The sequence below is a fragment of the Astyanax mexicanus genome, chromosome 19 (assembly GCF_023375975.1).
Source record: "Astyanax mexicanus isolate ESR-SI-001 chromosome 19, AstMex3_surface, whole genome shotgun sequence".
NCBI classification, from domain to species: Eukaryota; Metazoa; Chordata; class Actinopteri; order Characiformes; family Acestrorhamphidae; genus Astyanax; species Astyanax mexicanus.
The window spans coordinates 44,174,682-44,195,000 of record NC_064426.1 but is presented as its reverse complement, the minus strand read 5'-3'; the positions used below and the strand labels follow the sequence as shown (position 1 = coordinate 44,195,000).

Here is a 20,319-nt window from a genome sequence, read left to right as displayed (position 1 = left end):
ACATATACAAATTGTAGTTAAACACAAGTTGAGGCCAAGCCTCAAACGAAGTGCCTAGACTCAGTGTTGCAGGCTATAAGAGCAAGTTACTGTGTTTTGTGTTCTGAGTGTATATAGACTATATGCTGGCTGGGTCCAGCTGGTCATATCTGCATTAAATGCAATCTTATATGACTGACAATAAGGCAGATATGTAATAGTTATGAATTCCCATTTCCCACAAAAGTATTGTGTTGGGCCCACTGGATTATTTTGATTAATGGAAAACATTTAATTGAAACAACCTATTTTTTTTAGTTCATTCTAAAGAATAGTCAGCAATACTTTACAATACACATTTATTAGAACTTAAATCAGACCAACCAAAACACAAATTAATTTTTAAAGTTTGTGAGATTTAATATTCGTATAAATGTAGGACGTAGGGTAGTTAAGGTGGGGGATAGATAGAGATAGCTTGATAGATACTTTATTGATTCCAGAGGAAAGTTCTGGACGTCCGGTAGCAGCAGATATATATAGTACACAAAAATTACAAAAGAACGATCAGATATAATGATGGAGATAAAAATACAATAAAATATAATGTATAAAAGTAGAGTGTAATTTTTTGGTGTGTGTGATGTAAAGAAGGTAGTTCAGTTATACATGGTATAACAACAGCGTACACCGGTGCTTTTACATATTGAGAAGATGACAAGATGTCAGCCATACATACCAATTATATAACAGCCATATAGAGCGTTTATATAATCATTTATCAGTGCAGATTTGTAAAATGGATCTCGCTGAAACACTTTTTGACCACGCTCTTACTGACTGATTCCAGGAAATGCAGTTGTATAGGATTACAATGACTCAGTAACTTAACTTTCCATCATCGTTGTGTCTTTGGATGAAAAATATAAATAGATTTTAAATGCAACAGAATCAAAGAGTGTTTTAATCAATCCAGACCTTAATCCTGGTGTTATAATATTATATGTTGGAGAAGAAATGAGTGGAAATGAGATGATAGATAGATCTCTCTCTTTCTTTCTTTCTTTCTTTCTTTCTTTCTTTCTTCCTTCCTTTCTCTCTCTTTCTCTTTCTTTCTTTCTTTCTTTCTTCCTTCCTTCCTTTCTCTCTCTCTCTCTTTCTTTCTTTCTTTCTTTCTTTCTTTCTTTATTTCATTCTTTCTTTCTTTTTTTTTCTTCCTCCCTTCTTTCCTTCCTTCCTTCCTTCCTTTCTCTCTCTTTCTTTCTTTCTTTCTTTCTCTCTTCCTCCCTTCCTTCCTTTCTCTCTCTTTCTCTGTCTTTCTTTCTTTCTTTCTTCCTTCCTTTCTCTCTCTTTCTCTTTCTTTCTTTCTTTCTTTCTTTCTTCCTTCCTTCCTTTCTCTCTCTCTCTCTTTCTTTCTTTCTTTCTTTCTTTCTTTCTTTATTTCATTCTTTCTTTCTTTTTTTTTCTTCCTCCCTTCTTTCCTTCCTTCCTTCCTTCCTTTCTCTCTCTTTCTTTCTTTCTTTCTTTCTCTCTTCCTTCCTTCCTTCCTTTCTCTCTCTCTCTCTTTCTTTATTTCTTTCATTCTTTCTTTCTTTTTTCTTCCTCCCTTCCTTCTTTCCTTCCTTCCTTCCTTTCTCTCTCTTTCTCTTTCTTTCTTTCTTTCTTTCTTTCTTTATTTCATTCTTTCTTTTTTTTCTTCCTCCCTTCCTTCTTTTCTTCCTTCCTTCCTTTCTCTCTCTTTCTTTCTTTCTTTCTTTCTTTCTCTCTTCCTCCCTTCCTTCCTTTCTCTCTCTTTCTCTGTCTTTCTTTCTTTCTTTCTCTCTTCCTCCCTTCCTTCCTTTCTCTCTCTCTCTCTCTCTTTCTTTATTTCTTTCATTCTTTCTTTCTTTTTTTTCTTCCTCCCTTCCTTCTTTCCTTCCTTCCTTCCTTCCTTTCTCTCTCTTTCTTTCTTTCTTTCTTTCTTTCTTTCTCTCTTTCTTTATGTCTTTCATTCTTTCATTCTTGATCCCAGAGGGAAATTCAGGACATCCAGCAGCAGATATACATAGTACACATTAATTACAAAGGAAAAATAAGATATAATGATACATATTTTTTTTAAATATTTATTTTAATAAATTATAAAGTGTAAACGTAGAGTCAGAATCAAACAGAATCGAAGAGTGTGTGTTAATCAGTCCAGACCTTAATCCTGGTGTTATAATGTTAGATGTTGGAGAAGAAATGGGCAGAGCTGAGATGTTGCACTTGTTCATGTTAACTTGGGCTTTAATTACAGATCCAAAGCAAAGCTACTGAATGAAGCCTGACTCTCTTTATTTTAAATCTCTCTCTCTCTCTCTCTCTCTCTCTCTCTCTCTCTCTCTCTCTCTCTCTCTCTCTCTCTCTCTCTCTCTCTCTCAGGTCTTGGTTCATGTGGGGTTTCTAACAGAGGAGTCTGGTGATGTGTTCAGTCCTAAAGTGCTGAAGGGAGGACCGCTGGGGGAGATGGTGCAGTGGGCGGATATTCTCACCGCTCTTCATGTTCTGGGACACAGCCTCAAGATTTCAGTGTCTGTCAAAGAACTGCAGGGGTGAGTCTGGAGATGCTTTTAACTGAGATTCCAGAGGGGAAAACACTCATCCTCAAATATATAACTGCAAAATATATCTGCACTCAGAAGGAAGAGAAGTGTGTGATGATTATTATGCTGCTCAGAAGGAAGTTTTTTCAGAATCAATAAATGCAGTTCTGGCCTCTAAAATATTGGAATATGTTGCCACTGTTTGTTAGTTTAGTATCCCACCTAAAATCTCATTTTTATTCATTGGCTTTTAATTTTAGTTGAATTTTAATTGATAGTTTTGTAACACTTCCTATGAAACCTGTATTCATGATGCATAATACCTTATAATGACTGTAATAAGCCTGTATAATAACTCATATGTACTTACAGTGACATTCATAACACATTATAAACTACAAGTATTAGAGTTTATAAAGAAAGTACTTACATCTGTTCATAAGAACATTGTACAATGTAGTTTTGATATATTTTGATATAATGCGTTATAATATGCAGCTATGATTTCTCAAATTAAGTGTTTTTTAAAGTATGTAACACATTATAAAGCCTTATTTACAGTCATTACTGACTTTAAGTGAAGTGAGTTTGTTTATATGCTTTTTAAACGTGAAGTAAATTGTATTATGCCTTATTGTAATGTCTTATAGAGCATTATGAGTGCTCATTGCTGGCTTTACGTGAAGTGTGTTTTTGGGTAACACTTTCTATGAATGTCATCTCTATAAGACTCTATAAACATATTCATAACACATTATAGTGCAATCATAAAGCATTACAAACATGGCTATACACATTTATAAAACTCTATAATTCATCATAGCCATGTTTATTATGCATCATGAACTGTGATTATAGTGCATTAATAGCTGTGTTTATTGTCTTGAATATAATATTAGTTATAGTCAATTATAATGTGTTATAACAGGTCTTTGTGCGCTCTAAGTAAATTGCCAGACTTTTAATTTAGGACTAGATTATTAATGATAGAGATGAACTATTTTAGCATATATATTATAAGCACAGCTTATAATGTATTATGATCACAGGTCATAATGCTTAATAAACATGGCTATAATGAGTTATGTATTTTTATAAATATTTATAGCCATGTTTATAATGCCTTATAAATGCATTATAATATGTTATGAATGTGGTTATAGTGTCTTATAAAGATGACATTCATAGAAAGTGTTACCATGTTTTCAAATGCCTACAGTGAGGCATAATACCGTTTACTTAATGTTTAAAAGGCATATGAAAACTCGCTTCACTTAAAGTCAGTAATGACTGTATATAAGGCTTTATAATGTATTACACACTTTTATAAAAGCTTCATTTGAGAAATCATAGCTGCATATTATAATGCATTATACCACATGTGTCAAACACAAGGCCCGCGGGCCAAATGTGGCCCGCCACGTCTTTTTATGTGGCCCGCGAGAGCTTGTAAAATCTTAGTGTCTATAATAAATAAGTCAGAAGCGTTCTTTGACCAAAAAATACATTTCCCACAATGCTTGTCGATTGTATTACCCGCAAAGTTACGGCTTACTGCCACTACACGGCAGTGTAGTCATTGATGTGGAAACCCTGCCGGAGGGAAGGTGTAACTTCGCGGGTGGAATTGAGACATATAAATGTTTATCCCATAATATCCAGAAAAAGAGAAGTTGATGCAGACGGACGGCTGTGCTTCAAGGCGAAAGACCGGTATGCCTTTTGTGTTACGAAGAGTGTTACTGACCAAAATAAACGCTTTTTAGGAGAGATATAAGTTCTGTGTAAATATTTATAAGACAATAGCTGATAAAATCTGTTTTAATGAGGTTAATAAACATCACTGTGACATCGCTAGTCGCAGTTTCACCTCAGTAAAGGACGAGGAGGTGAATCACTTATCTAACCAGCCTTTACTGATTTCTGCCCTCAATAACCCTTTCAATAACCTCCAATAGCCTTTAATAGTCTTCAGTAGCCTTCAACAGTCTAACCTTGCAGCCGTGGTGTGTCCACTAAACTCCTGAGGTTAGCAGCGCGATAACTGACCTGTTTATAATGTAATCCCAGCAGTGACTCATGCTCTAAACGGCTGCTGTTAGCTGATTGGGCTGAAAGATGAACTGTAGAGAGCTGTATTATTCGGTTACAAAAATCTTTATTTCATACACAGAAGAACTTAAAAATTGTAAAAACGCTCCAGACTGGCTGAGCTGAGCCCTGTAGCCCGTGGCTGGGCTGTAGCTCTGACTCAGTAAAGACTGCGGACTTGTGGTGCTGCTGCTGCAGCTCCCACTAGTGGTTGGATGAGGAACTGCTAAATCTGAGGAAATGCTATGTTCTTAACAGCTCACAATTTTTGATTTTATATTTATTAAGCCTTATTTCAGTTAATAATTTCAAAGTTAATATAACTTGATGTCATTTCTATTCACTTGAATAGTTTGGTTCTTGATTGATGGAGTTTTTGGATTTCATAACAGGATTTATGTTAATAGAGCAACAAGCAAACATTTTTTCCATGCAACTGTAATATTTGATTGAATAAATAATATATTGAGAGTTATTTAACATTAAGGAGTAATTACATTCATTTACATATATTACATTTGGTTACATTTTCTTATATTTATAAGTTACATCTGGCCCTCGGAGGACAGCCAATATGCCAATGTGGCCCTCGGCCAAAATGAGTTTGACACCCCTGCATTATACCAACATATACCAAATATGTGTTATAGTGCATTACAACACTGCACTGTACAATGTTGTTATGAACAGATATTATAGGGCATTATAAGCCCTTTCTTTATAAACCCTTACACTTTTAGTTTATGATGTTTTATGAATGCTGCTCATGAGCTTTCATACAGGCTTATTACAGTCATTATAAGGTATTATGCATGTTATATAGTGCATTATGAATGCACTCATAATGCATTATGAATACAGGGTTCATTGGAAGTGTGACAGATAGTTTAATTGATAGTTGATAGTTTTAATACCTTGCTTATTTATTAGTGTACAGCACTTTGGTCCACATCTGTTGTTTAAAATATGCATTAGGAATAAGATTGACATTGACATTATAAATGTATTCTCTCATGTGTACTGCTGCAATAATCAGACGTCTCAGCATGTAGAGAGTTGTAGAGTTCCTAATATTCCTCCTGTGATAATCCATCCCATAATAACTCCAGTATTCTCTATATACAGTAGCTAAAGTTTGGGTGGTAGAGGGTATAGGAGTGTTGATAGAGCGTCCAATAGAAACACATCCCACACATTTTCTATAATCAGGGATTATAGATCTGGAGATACAGCAGCTGCTCATGGTTTAGTAGCTAAAATAAAAAGAAAGATGCCACGTAACATCTGAAAAAAAAATGTCATTCATTTTAAAATGATAATTTATTTATGTGAAGAAATGAAAAAGCAATGGAAGCACAAAGCCTTTTTATTCTGTTCCGTATATGTGATCAATAAGCTGCTGAAAAGGAGACTTCAGAGAAGCCAGGCTGTTGGGTGCAGCCGCTCTTCAGCACCACAGACAGCTCCTGTGTATTCAGCACCACAGACAGCTCCTGTGTATTCAGCACCACAGACAGCTCCTGCATATATATATATATATATATATATATATTCAGCACTATACTCTATTCATAAGCATTCAGCAGACAGTTCTTATGTATTCAGAACTGTGGGCAGTCTTATCTATTCAGCACCACAGACAGCTCCTGTGTATTCAGCACCACAGACAGCTCCTGTGTATTCAGCACCACAGACAGCTCCTGTGTATTCAGCACCACAGACAGCTCCTGTGTATTTTATGACTGAATTCTTCATAACAAGCATTAAAAAGATCGCTAGTAGTTTGTCTCAGTAGTAAGGTAGCTAGATAACTTTCCCATTCCACCTTAAATAGTGCAACAGACAGCAGGGCAGGGGCCCCCTCATCAGTAAAAATAAATGAAGTAAAGTTTACTAAAAGAAAGGATTGATTCAGTAAAAATAAATGAAGTAAAGTTTACTAAAAGAAAGGATTGATTCAGTAAAAATAAATGAAGTAAAGTTTAATAAAAGAAAGGATTGATTCAGTAAAAATAAATGAAGTAAAGTTTAATAAAAGAAAGGATTGATTCAGTAAAAATAAATGAAGTAAAGTTTACTAAAAGAAAGGATTGATTCAGTAAAATAAATGAAGTAAAGTTTACTAAAAGAAAGAATTGATTCAGTAAAAATAAATGAAGTAAAGTTTACTAAAAGAAAGGATTGATTCAGTAAAAATAAATGAAGTAAAGTTTAATAAAAGAAAGGATTGATTCAGTAAAAATAAATGAAGTAAAGTTTACTAAAAGAAAGGATTGATTCAGTAAAAATAAATGAAGTAAAGTTTAATAAAAGAAAGGATTGATTCAGTAAAAATAAATGAAGTAAAGTTTACTAAAAGAAAGGATTGATTCAGTAAAAATAAATGAAGTAAAGTTTAATAAAAGAAAGGATTGATTCAGTAAAAATAAATGAAGTAAAGTTTACTAAAAGAAAGGATTGATTCAGTAAAAATAAATGAAGTAAAGTTTAATAAAAGAAAGGATTGATTCAGTAAAAATAAATGAAGTAAAGTTTAATAAAAGAAAGGATTGATTCAGTAAAAATAAATGAAGTAAAGTTTAATAAAAGAAAGGATTGATTCAGTAAAAATAAATGAAGTAAAGTTTACTAAAAGAAAGGATTGATTCAGTAAAAATAAATGAAGTAAAGTTTAATAAAAGAAAGGATTGATTCAGTAAAAATAAATGAAGTAAAGTTTACTAAAAGAAAGGATTGATTCAGTTAAAATAAATGAAGTAAAGTTTAATAAAAGAAAGGATTGATTCAGTAAAAATAAATGAAGTAAAGTTTACTAAAAGAAAGGATTGATTCAGTAAAAATAAATGAAGTAAAGTTTACTAAAAGAAAGGATTGATTCAGTAAAAATAAATGAAGTAAAGTTTACTAAAAGAAAGGATTGATTCAGTAAAAATAAATGAAGTAAAGTTACTAAAAGAAAGGATTGATTCAGTAAAAATAAATGAAGTAAAGTTTAATAAAAGAAAGGATTGATTCAGTAAAAATAAATGAAGTAAAGTTTACTAAAAGAAAGGATTGATTCAGTAAAAATAAATGAAGTAAAGTTTAATAAAAGAAAGGATTGACTGAAGTTCAGTTCTCTTATTTACTCTGTGTAACATTTAAATCTTAAAACCGAGTTGAAGCTACTTAAATTTATCTAAAATTAAACTTACTTAAAAAAAGCAAACTTTTTAAAAGTAAATTTTACTCATCATTTATTTCAGTGTGTGTAGTAAAAGTTCAACCACTAAACAAACCACACACACACACACACACACACACTCTCAGAGTGTATGGGTTGTTAATGGTGAAAGCTGAGCTGTGTGTTGGATCTCTTTTATTGATCTTGCTGATGATAAGATGATTCTGGAGGAGCTGAAAGAGCAGAAGCAGTCTGACTCTGACTCTGAGCCAAAATCTCTTTAAGAACACCAGGCTGTGATCTGCTCTCGCTCCATCTCTCTCTCTCTTTATCTCAGTTAAAACTCTGTGTTTCTCTCTCTGTAACTGCAGGGTCACAGAAAGAATCCCTCGCTTTTCTCAGTTTTTTCTTTGCTCTTTTTGTTCTGGTTGAGCTTCAGGCTTTAGAGAAATATAAAAGAGAAATGGAGCGTTACGAAACACGGCGGGATCTACAGTCTGACATGGTGCTATATGAAGGTACATGAAGACTTTTATTTTGCTTTACTTTTTGCCGCTGGTTCTGTCTGGTTTGATTTGGCTTCATTTGGTTTGGCTTGGCTTGGCTTGGTCTGGTTTAGTTTAGTTTAGTTTAGTTTAGTTTAGTTTAGTTTAGTTTAGTTTAGTTTAGTTTAGTTTAGTTTAGTTTAGTTTAGTTTAGTTTAGTTTAGTTTTGCTTGACTTGGCTTGGCTTGGCTTGGCTTGGCTTGGCTTGGCTTAGTTTTATTTGAATTGGTTTGGTTTGGTTTGGTTTGGCTTGGCTTGGCTTGGTCTGGTTGGGCTTGATCTGGTTTAGTTTAGTTTAGTTTAGTTTAGTTTAGTTTAGTTTAGTTTAGTTTAGTTTAGTTTAGTTTTGCTTGACTTGGCTTGGCTTAGTTGTATTTGAATTGGTTTGATTTGGTTTGGTTTGGCTTGGTTTGGTTTGGTTTAGTTTGGTAAGGCTTGGCTTGGTTTGACTTGGCTTGGTTTTGTTTTCTTGACTTAATTAGGTTTAATTTAGTTTGGCTAGGCTTAATTTGGTTTGGTCTGGTCTGGTTAGTCTTGGTCTGATTTGGGTTGGCTTGACTTGATTTAGTTTGGCTTGGTCTGGTTTTGCTTGTTTGGCTTGACTTGACCTGGTCTGGTTAACTAGGCTCCAAATTCATCCCAACACACCAAATGAGAACATTTTCTCTACCTATTGGTTAAACCAGTGTTGGTTCCCCAAAATAATCATTTAACAGATGTTCGTACATGAAATGTATGAGCGTATAGAACATATTTGATTCTTACAGGACATCTGCCTAATATAAATCTACGTGCCAGTGAAGAGTATGGCAGTAGAATCACACAGCTACGCCAGAGACATTTTAGGATTTTTTATTTTTTCCCAGGCACAGATGCCGAACTGACAAGGGAGTGAAATTGTAGAATATATTGCTGTGCAGATGCAATAAATGAAGATTGGCCTTTTTTCTTCAGGAGGAAAGATGATATGGGCCTTTTTTATGAGCTCATTGCTTTAAATTGGGTTGTAAAAGAATGACGTGGAATACCAATAAATCCCTTTGTGAAGACTATTAAAGAGAGAGAGAGAGAGATTCTTCTTTTTTCATCCCTCGTTCTCTGACTGCGCTCTCGGCTCATTATTATGTAGGTGGATTCTTCTGTCTGCTGGAGAACGTTCTGTTTAGAGTAGAACAGAGTAGAGTAGTACTGTAATATGTGTTTTACTGCTGGATTAAAGCTGATTATTCATAGTTTCTTCTGAAATTAAGGGTATTAAAAAGAGTTTATCCTGCTTTTGTTGGAGTAACTGTCTCTACTGTTCAGATAAGACTTTCTACTAGATTCTGGAACAAGAGCATTGCTGTGAGAATTTGATTGCATTTAGAAACAAGTAATGTCAGCGAGGTCCTCCATCTCATCATCCCCAACTTTAAAGCTTAGTCTTTGATGAGAAAACACTTCTACTGCAAGTCTATATTTTGTCTCTTTGCAGCTGAAAATACTTTTGGTGACACTTCTTATAAATTATTGATATAAAATACGTTATCTGGCAAACATATGACCTTATAATAACCATCATAAGCTTATATAATAAAGCAATTTGTCTCAAAGTATGTCTTCATTCATAAAGACAGGTTCCATGATGCTTCATATGCTTTTTATTATGTATAATGTTCCCATTAATAGATATTATAAGGCTCTCTCTTTACAAATTCTCACACCTGTACGTTATAAGGTGTTTTATATGTTACTAGAAGTAGTAATAAGTTAGTATACAAATTCCTAGCAATCTATATAATATATCATTTATAGTGTGGGCTTTCTCCCACAGTCCAAAAACATGGAGATGTGGTAAATTGGATATTATAAATTGCCCAGAAAGATTGAATACTCTAAATTGATCTGGTTTGGGTGTGTAAATGTATATATAATTGTGTTCAGATATGGATTGGCACTCTGTTCTGGGTAAATGGTGTAGTGCTGGATACAGTCCTCCTCCAGGTGGACGGTGGTTTCCGGTTGAGAGTACGCTGTGCGCTATTGGCTGCCGCGTCTCACTGGTGTGTGGATGAGTGCTGAGTCTGAATGGTTGTGTGTAAAAATGTGTAAATTGTAAAGCGTCTTAAGGCGCTATATAAGTATAAGTGATAAGTGTAAATCATTATGAATGCAGGATTAACCCTTTGAACTCTGGTTTTGTTTTCAGTTCCTCTTTCAGGTGTTATAACACAGTAATTATATCAGACAGACTCATGCCCTGATCTCTTTTACTCCAGAAGACATACGGCTGCTCAAAAATACAATCATTTAAAATGTAAAAGGAAGCAGAATTGTTATATTTTACTGGAACTGATCATGTTTTGATCAAAATTTTACTTATTCACATATATTTAAATATATTCACACCTAAGATATATTTTCAAAAATGTTTAAGAGTTAAAATAATAAGAAAATTGATGATTTGAGTTCGTTACATGGTTTATTAATTATTACTGTGATAAAATACATGGAGAAACAGCATCAGGCGGATTTATTTCTCTTGATAATCAATAATCACACCTCTAGGATACATGTAGATACTAAAAACCTGACACTCAGAGCAGCCTATACCTTTCAGTATTTTAATCAGGACACACAAAGAAACTACAATATATACAAAAATGTAAACTTTTTTAGTCTAAATTAAAAAAAAATTAGTTTAGTGCAAAATAACAACTTAGTAAAAATGTGCGAGTAAAATAATAAAAACTATATAAAGTAGTGCGCACACCATACCTAGCTTTAGTTTGAGTAAAGCAGGTAGTTTCACACTTTTTCTGTGGACACTTTTGAGTCTTTATTTACTGATATTATTTGGTTTGAAACATCATATAAATATGTTTGAAGCACTAAAGGTAAATAATTTTGGTTGGGGAAGGAGATTTTTCACTTTTTTAGGTGTTTTTCTCTCAATGGGTTTCTTGTAGATTTAGCTTTACCACACTGGGATGTGATCACTATTTTTAGAAAGAGTAAGCTCCGCCCTTTCTAACCATATATGGATTATGTTTATGTGTGAAGGGATTCCTGAGTAATTAAGCTGAGAACACAAGGTGAGATTTTAGACTGAAAATCTGTCCGTAGGGTTTTAAGAGTTAAGGAACCATATCCAGGACTCATGTCCTGATCACGTCTCTGTCCCTCTCTGATTCAGTTCATCACGATCTTCCTGCTCTCAAAGCAACACTTTCCCAAAATCGTCTCTCTGACGAGTCCTCAGTGTCTCCTGCTCTCTGATTACCTCTGATTCCTCCGTCTCACACCTCCATCAGTCCCTCGATCCTCTGCAGGATTCACTGTGTTTCTGCTGATGAGCTGCTGCTTCAGACCAGCTTTCAATCTCAACATCATCCCTCCATCTCTCAACCTCCACTGTCTACAGCACGAACCCTGGGTTTCCATTCCCTTCAGTTCTACAGAAAAAAGGAATGTTATAGAATTTACAATCAGATTCTGTGCAGTAGAGCCTCGTCTACTCAATTGGTAGACCTGAGTCCTTTCCCATGGTGAAAGCATGTGTCTCAGTCCGCCTTCATTGAGTCTACAGTGGTCCAGTTTAACCCCCCGAGCTGCTTCCAGGGTGCCATCATGCACTGGTGACCATTAAAAGAAAATGCTAATGTTTAAATGCTAATGTTTATAATGTTTAAATGCTATTTGAGCTCAGTCCAGATCAGAACACATGTAAATGCAGAGACCGAGACGCTAGAGTGCTAATAATACCAGTACATCTATCTACAATAAGATGAGCTGGAACATTGTTGTTTTATTCTATAAACTTCTATCAATATTTCCCCCAAATTCTAAATAAAAATATTCTCATTTAGAGCATTTATTTACAGAAAATGAGAAATGACTGAAATAACAAAAAAGATGCAGAGCTTTCAGACCTCAAATAATGCAAAGAAAACAAGTTCATATTCATAAAGTTTTAAGAGTTCAGAAATAATCAATATTTGGTGGAATAACCCTGGTTTTTAATCACAGTTTTTTTTTCATGCATCTTGGCATCATGTTCTCCTCCACCAGTCTTACACACTGCTTTTGGATAACTTTATGCTGCTTTACTCCTGGTGCAAAAATTCAAGCAGTTCAGTTTGGTGGTTTGATGGCTTGTGATCATCCATCTTCCTCTTGATTATTTTTAAGTGCTCTATTATTTTTTTTACAGAGCTGTATCTGTCAGCTCGACTTCAACTCAGCTACTCCATGTAATGCAGATGATCTGTTCCAGCTTGGACTGTGTAGCCCCGCCTCCTTCCTACAATATAGTAGAATAAGGTTTATAAACTGGTTTCTGAAAAAAAAAAAATCTAGTAATATTAGCACAGAGAAATCTAAGTCTTGCTTTTTTTTGTCATTGTGCTTCCATCAATTCTGACCGATACTAACACAGTGTCATTAAACATCTTAACACGCCTGGATAATATGGATATTTACCCTCTGGATTTGAGAGTAGGTGAGTGAGTTGATGAATCTGCTGCAGCTGAGATTATCTGCTGCATTTAGCATCTTGCATCTTAAAGCATCTTAAAAGAAGTACAACAGATGTTTTTACATTTCTTTTTGCCTTACAATCCCCCAGTATAATCTACTGGTTAAAACATGCTGTTATCATATAAATAGCAATATCAGATTTTTTTAAACTGGTACTTTATCAAGCCGTAGATTTGACACACAGTTTGAAATGTACCTCTTGTCCGTTATATTGCTTTAATAACAATTTTAAAACATCAAAAGAAGACAGTTTGAGCTGTTCAGAGGTATATTTATTATGTCTCTAGAACAAGAAATTATTAAAGAGCAACATCAGTAACACTCCTGAAAATAACAGTGTATAAATTTGTATTGAATTAATGTCTCATTTCCAGTGGCCGTTCCTTAGGTCGACAAAGGAGCATAAAAAGGAGGTGTTGCTAAAAAAACAGCTAATATTGCTCTGATGCTTATTACACAGTAATTTGTATGATTCAGTAACTACACAGACTCCTGTGCAGACTGATTGGGCTATTCTTCAGCTCCAGAATAGAAGGGTAATATTTATTTGACATTATTATTTTATAATGTTGTTTTTCTGATTTTGTCATTCTTGGTGATGCTGCTAAGAAGTTATCCAATCACAAAACAACAGATCAGTGTTTCTAACAGCAGTAAATCTCAGTATTAGAGTCGTCCTGATCACAGTCTGCAGTGTGTTTATATCAGATTCAGCTCCATCATTTAATCAGAAAACAGAATGATTGAGTATTTTCACAGGGAGGGGATTTTACCCCCAAGTTACTCAACAAACTCAAACTCAGCTTGCCAAACTCTCGCCACACTCTCGCAACACTCTCACCATGCTCTCACAATGCTTTCACCACGCTCTCCCGCGCTCTCACTATGCTCTCACCAGGCTTTTACCAGGCTTTTACCATGCTCTCATCACGCTCTCGCTGCACACTCGCCACACTCTCGTCATGCTCTCGTCACGCTCTCGTCACGCTCTCGCCACACTCTCGTCATGCTCTCTTTGCACTCTGGCCACACTCTGGCCACGCTCTCACCACACTCTCGCCACGCTCTCGCCACGCTCTCGCCACGCTCTCGCCATGCTCTCGCCATGCTCTCGCCATGCTCTCGCCACGCTCTCGCCATGCTCTCGCCATGTTCTCGCCATGTTCTCACCATGTTTTTGCCACGCTCTCACCATGCTCTTGAAATGCTCTCACCACGCTCTCACCACGCTCTCGCCACACTCTGGCCACGCTCTCACCACACTCTTGTTACACTCTCGCCACACTCTCACCACGCTCTCGTCACGCTCTCGTCACGCTCTCACCGCACTCTCGTCACGCTCTCGTCGCACTCTCGTCACGCTCTCGTCGCACTCTCGCCACGCTCTCGCCACTCTCTCGCCATGCTCTCACTCTCGCCACTCTCTCGCCACGCTCTCGCCATGCTCTCACTCTCGCCACGCTCTCGCCACGCTCTCGCCATGCTCTCACTCTCGCCATGCTCTCGCCACACTCTCGCCACTCTCTCGCCATGCTCTCACTCTCGCCACGCTCTCGCCACTCTCTCGCCATGCTCTCACTCTCGCCACGCTCTCGCCATGCTCTCACTCTCGCCACTGTCTCGCCACTCTCTCGCCACGCTCTCACTCTCGCCACACTCTCGCCACTCTCTCGCCATGCTCTCACTCTCGCCACTCTCTCGCCACTCTCTCGCCACGCTCTCGCCACACTCTCGCCACGCTCTCACTCTCGCATGCTCTCGCCACGCTCTCGCCACTCTCTCGCCATGCTCTCACTCTCGCCACTCTCTCGCCACTCTCTCGCCACGCTCTCGCCACGCTCTCACTCTCGCCATGCTCTCGCCACGCTCTCGCCACGCTCTCGCCATGCTCTCACTCTCGCCACTCTCTCGCCACTCTCTCGCCACTCTCTCGCCACTCTCTCGCCACGCTCTCGCCATGCTCTCACTCTCGCCACGCTCTCGCCACGCTCTCGCCATGCTCTCACTCTCGCCACGCTCTCGCCACTCTCTCGCCATGCTCTCACTCTCGCCACGCTCTCGCCATGCTCTCACTCTCGCCACTCTCTCGCCACTCTCTCGCCACTCTCTCGCCACGCTCTCGCCACGCTCTCACTCTCGCCACACTCTCGCCACGCTCTCACTCTCGCCACTCTCTCGCCATGCTCTCACTCTCGCCACGCTCTCGCCATGCTCTCACTCTTGCCACGCTCTCGCCACGCTCTCACTCTCGCCATGCTCTCGCCACGCTCTCGCCACTCTCTCGCCATGCTCTCACTCTCGCCACTCTCTCGCCACGCTCTCGCCACGCTCTCGCCACGCTCTCACTCTCGCCATGCTCTCGCCACGCTCTCGCCACGCTCTCGCCATGCTCTCACTCTCGCCATGCTCTCACTCTCGCCACTCTCTCGCCACTCTCTCGCCACTCTCTCGCCACGCTCTCGCCATGCTCTCACTCTCGCCACTCTCTCGCCACTCTCTCGCCACTCTCTCGCCACGCTCTCGCCACGCTCTCACTCTCGCCACTCTCTCGCCACTCTCTCGCCACGCTCTCGCCACGCTCTCGCCATGCTCTCACTCTCGCCACGCTCTCGCCACTCTCTCGCCATGCTCTCACTCTCGCCACGCTCTCGCCATGCTCTCGCCATGCTCTCACTCTCGCCACTCTCTCGCCCCTCTCTCGCCACTCTCTCGCCACGCTCTCGCCACGCTCTCACTCTCGCCACACTCTCGCCACGCTCTCACTCTCGCCACTCTCTCGCCATGCTCTCACTCTCGCCACGCTCTCGCCATGCTCTCACTCTTGCCACGCTCTCGCCACGCTCTCACTCTCGCCACTCTCTCGCCACGCTCTCGCCACTCTCTCGCCATGCTCTCACTCTCGCCACTCTCTCGCCACTCTCTCGCCACGCTCTCGCCACGCTCTCGCCACGCTCTCGCCACGCTCTCGCCACGCTCTCACTCTCGCCATGCTCTCGCCATGCTCTCGCCACGCTCTCGCCACGCTCTCGCCATGCTCTCACTCTCGCCACTCTCTCGCCACTCTCTCGCCACGCTCTCGCCACGCTCTCACTCTCGCCATGCTCTCTCCGCTGTCTGTCCGTGTGCAGAGTGGGGAGATGAGTCAGAGGCAGAAGAAAGGCTCAGCGTGAAAAACTGAAGAGCTGCTAATCGGAAGCTCTGAGTTATTAAGCGTCTCCTGCTGGGAGTGGGAGGACTGTTTTTATCTGTTTTAGGTTTTTTTCCTTTTTGTTGAGAACGGCTTCAATATTCCACACATTCTGTCATCTGTTACACAAAGACTCACTCTCACACACTCACACACTCACAAACACACACACACACACACTCATACGCAGCCTGTGTGGTGGAGAAGCTGCTGATGTGGGTGTTGTAAAAACAGTCTGTATAAACCCGAGTGTGGTAAGTGACAGTGATGAGCCCATTGAGAAAGAAAGAGAGAGAGAGTAAAAAAGAGAGTAAAGGGGATAGAGAGCAAAGGAAAGAGTAAAAGAGAGAAAAATAATAATAGTGAAGAAGAAGTTTAACTTTCATAGTGCCTTCTCTAAACCCAAGGATGCTTAGAGAGAGAAAGAAAGAGAGAGGAAAAGAGAGATGGAGAGAGAGAGAGAGAGAGAGAGAGAGAGAGAGAGAGAGAGAGAGAGAGATGGAGAGAGATTAGGATCAAGGATAATTTAAGGTTTTTCAATTTAAAACTGTGAAGGACACCTTAAGATGCTTTGAGGAACCTTCAGAAAATGTTTTAGTTTTATTTCCTTCAAAGCATCTTAAGAGGTTCCTCCACAGTTTTAAACAGAAGAACACTTAAAAAAAAAAGGAATAAAAAAAAAACTAAGATTAAGCAAAACTTAGAAAACAAGAAACAGAAAAACTGGATAAAAAGTAAGAACCTGACATAAAAACAAACCGCTGACAAGGAATATGAAGTACAAACACACACAGCAAACATAGCCAACAAAAAAAAGGACTTGACAAGGAACACTCAAACAAAGGGCTTATATACTGTACACGACAAGAGTGAGGAACACCTGGGGCAGGAAACAAGGGGGCGGAGTTACAAAAAACAGAGCCATGTACTAAACAAGGAGCACATGAGGAGGAAAACAAAACAAGAGAACAGAGGACAGGAGAAGAAAGGACCAAAAAAACTTTAATAAAAGATCTAAAATCTTGGAACTGCACTCTGACGCCCCACATGATGCCTAACCTTTCCTTTTCTCGCTGTTTTTTTACCTCTGTTTTGACGTTCATGCCATAATTTTACCTCCTCAGAGCTCCTTCAAATCAGCTTTCAAACCCTCAAAAGACTTCTTAAAATGAAGAGTCGTGCTAATGGCTCTCGCGTGTCTCTCGCTCTGTCTCTCTCTCGACGTCTCGTCCCTGTGCTGCTGTTTTTGAAGTGTTATCTGGAGCGTTGCGTATTAAAAATAGCCGCAGGATGTTGCAGAGCGCAGCACTTCTGTTTAGCAGCTCAGAGCAGCGCTGCTTACAGCTATCACCAGATTCAGGACAAAACCAGACGACATGATAGGACAGTGTGTACATGTGTCTCATCGTGATAATGAGATTACGGACGGCACTGTGGCGTAGAGATCTGCTCTTACTGTGGTTTTGTTTGGGATGTATCTCACTGATTTGAATCCAGGCTTTTCAGTGTGTAATGAATGCACGATTGTTCAGATGCACTAATGAGGCGGCAGGACGGAAATGAGCTGTTTTGAAAGGTTGGTCACATTAAACAGCACTGTTGCAGCGGGTTTTCAGTAGAAATTATTTTATGTCCACATGTCAGATTAAATTAAATCCACTTAAAGCAGCATTTAGACCAATTCATGCTTCTGCATCCCATACAAAATACATGCAATATCTTACACTGTTCTCACTTCAGTTTCTGAATCAGTTTCTCTGATTTTGCTATTTATAGGTTTATGTTTGAGAAAAATGAACATTGTTGTTTTATTCTATAAACTACAGACAACATTTCTCCCAAATTACAAATAAAAATATTCTCATTTAGAGCATTTATTTACAGAAAATGAGAAATGGCTGAAATAACAAAAAAAGATGCAGAGCTCAAATAATGCAAAGTTGTAGTAAAGTGGTATTAGTGAATATAGTAACTCTGTATTGTAGTAGAGAAGTGGGCGGAGCTTCTTCTGGTCATGGTGAACATAAGGCTTGTGTTGTGTACAGTAGTAAAGTTGTAGTAAAGTGGTATTAGTGAATATAGTAACTCTGTATTGTAGTAGAGAAGTGGGCGGAGCTTCTTCTGGTCATGGTGAACATAAGGCTTGTGTTGTGTACAGTAGTAAAGTTGTAGTAAAGTGGTATTAGTGAATATAGTAACTCTGTATTGTAGTAGATAAGTGGGCGGAGCTTCTTCTGGTCATGGTGAACATAAGGCTTGTGTTGTGTACAGTAGTAAAGTTGTAGTAAAGTGGTATTAGTGAATATAGTAACTCTGTATTGTAGTAGAGAAGTGGGCGGAGCTTCTTCTGGTCATGGTGAACATAAGGCTTGTGTTGTGTACAGTAGTAAAGTTGTAGTAAAGTGGTATTCGTGAATATACTAACTCTGTATTGTAGTAGAGAAGTGGGCGGAGCTTCTTCTGGTCATGGTGAACATAAGGCTTGTGTTGTGTACAGTAGTAAAGTTGTAGTAAAGTGGTATTAGTGAATATAGTAACTGTATTGTAGTAGAGAAGTGGGCGGAGCTTCTTCTGGTCATGGTGATCATAAGGCTTGTGTTGTGTACAGTAGTAAAGTTGTAGTAAAGTGGTATTAGTGAATATAGTAACTCTGTATTGTAGTAGAGAAGTGGGCGGAGCTTCTTCTGGTCATGGTGAACATAAGGCTTGTGTTGTGTACAGTAGTAAAGTTGTAGTAAAGTGGTATTAGTGAATATAGTAACTCTGTATTGTAGTAGAGAAGTGGGCGGAGCTTCTTCTGGTCATGGTGAACATAAGGCTTGTGTTGTGTACAGTAGTAAAGTTGTAGTAAAGTGGTATTAGTGAATATAGTAACTCTGTATTGTAGTAGAGAAGTGGGCGGAGCTTCTTCTGGTCATGGTGAACATAAGGCTTGTGTTGTGTACAGTAGTAAAGTTGTAGTAAAGTGGTATTAGTGAATATAATAACTCTGTATTGTAGTAGAGAAGTGGGCGGAGCTTCTGGTCATGGTGAACATAAGGCTTGTGTTGTGTACAGTAGTAAAGTTGTAGTAAAGTGGTATTAGTGAATATAGTAACTCTGTATTGTAGTAGAGAAGTGGGCGGAGCTTCTTCTGGTCATGGTGAAGGTGTAGTAAAGTGGTATTAGTGAATATAGTAACTCTGTATTATAGTGATTGTTGGTGATAAAGGTGAGTAAAGTTATCTCTTGCTTATGTAATTCTATCAGAATATAATTTGAGATTATTTATATTTATATTATATTTAACTGTTTTAAGGTGTTGTGATTTTTTTTTTAATAGTCCAGATTTATATTAAAGCAGAATGTTCACAGACACTGTAGTGAGCACCTGTATCACACTCAGAGCACTACAGCAGATATCCAGCGTAACTGAGGCTCTCGAGGAGGATGAAAGCGCTGTATCTAGTCTGAGTGCCAAGAGCATCTCCACAAATCAGCTTCTGACAGCAGTTGCCCCCGGAGAAGCAGAGTGAAGCTGGAATAAGTCCCAGATCGGGGGCTATTTTATCCTGACATATATATATAAAGCATGTCCTACTGGTTTATCCCAGGCTTCTGACAACACAGTTCAGCATAGGATTCAATTCTCAGCTTTTGGAAAATACAATATTCATGCTGTTCTAGATGTAGGTTTTACAGTAATAGAGAAACACCTAGTGCACTGTGAAATAAAAAAGTGCTGCAAAATACAAAACACTTCAAAAATGCCAACACACATTTAATTTAATAAATTAACAAATTCTGCAAACTCAGAAACGTGATTCAATTTTGGAAATGTGATTACCACAGTTGTAGTAAACATAGCATTGCATTTCTCAAATTGCAATATATTTCTGAACTTGCATTGCTTTTCTGAATTTGCATTGCATTTCTGAAATTGCAATATATTTCTGAACATGCATTGCATTTCTGAACTTGCATTGCATTTCTGAACTTGCATTGCGTTTCTGAACATGCATTGCATTTCTGAACATGCATTGCATTTCTGAACATGCATTGCGTTTCTGAACTTGCATTGCATTTCTGAACATGCATTGCATTTCTGAAATTGCAATATATTTCTGAACATGCATTGCATTTCTGAACTTGCATTGCATTTCTGAACATGCATTGCATTTCTGAACATGCATTGCGTTTCTGAACTTGCATTGCATTTCTGAACATGCATTGCATTTCTGAACTTGCATTGCGTTTCTGAACTTGCATTGCATTTCTGAACATGCATTGCAT

The 20,319-nt window shown here is 38.4% G+C and overlaps 1 protein-coding gene across 2 annotated transcripts in view; it reads left to right on the top strand.

Annotated features, from left to right (window-relative positions):
- Positions 1–20,319, top strand: part of LOC111192964 (alpha-1,6-mannosylglycoprotein 6-beta-N-acetylglucosaminyltransferase B-like) — a 118,246-nt gene that overhangs the window by 54,599 nt on the left and 43,328 nt on the right. For both annotated transcript variants that reach the window (XM_049468127.1, XM_049468129.1), the window contains one exon: positions 2,383–2,552. In XM_049468127.1, the coding sequence (XP_049324084.1) occupies positions 2,383–2,552 (170 nt within the window). The remainder of the gene's footprint in view (positions 1–2,382; positions 2,553–20,319) is intronic.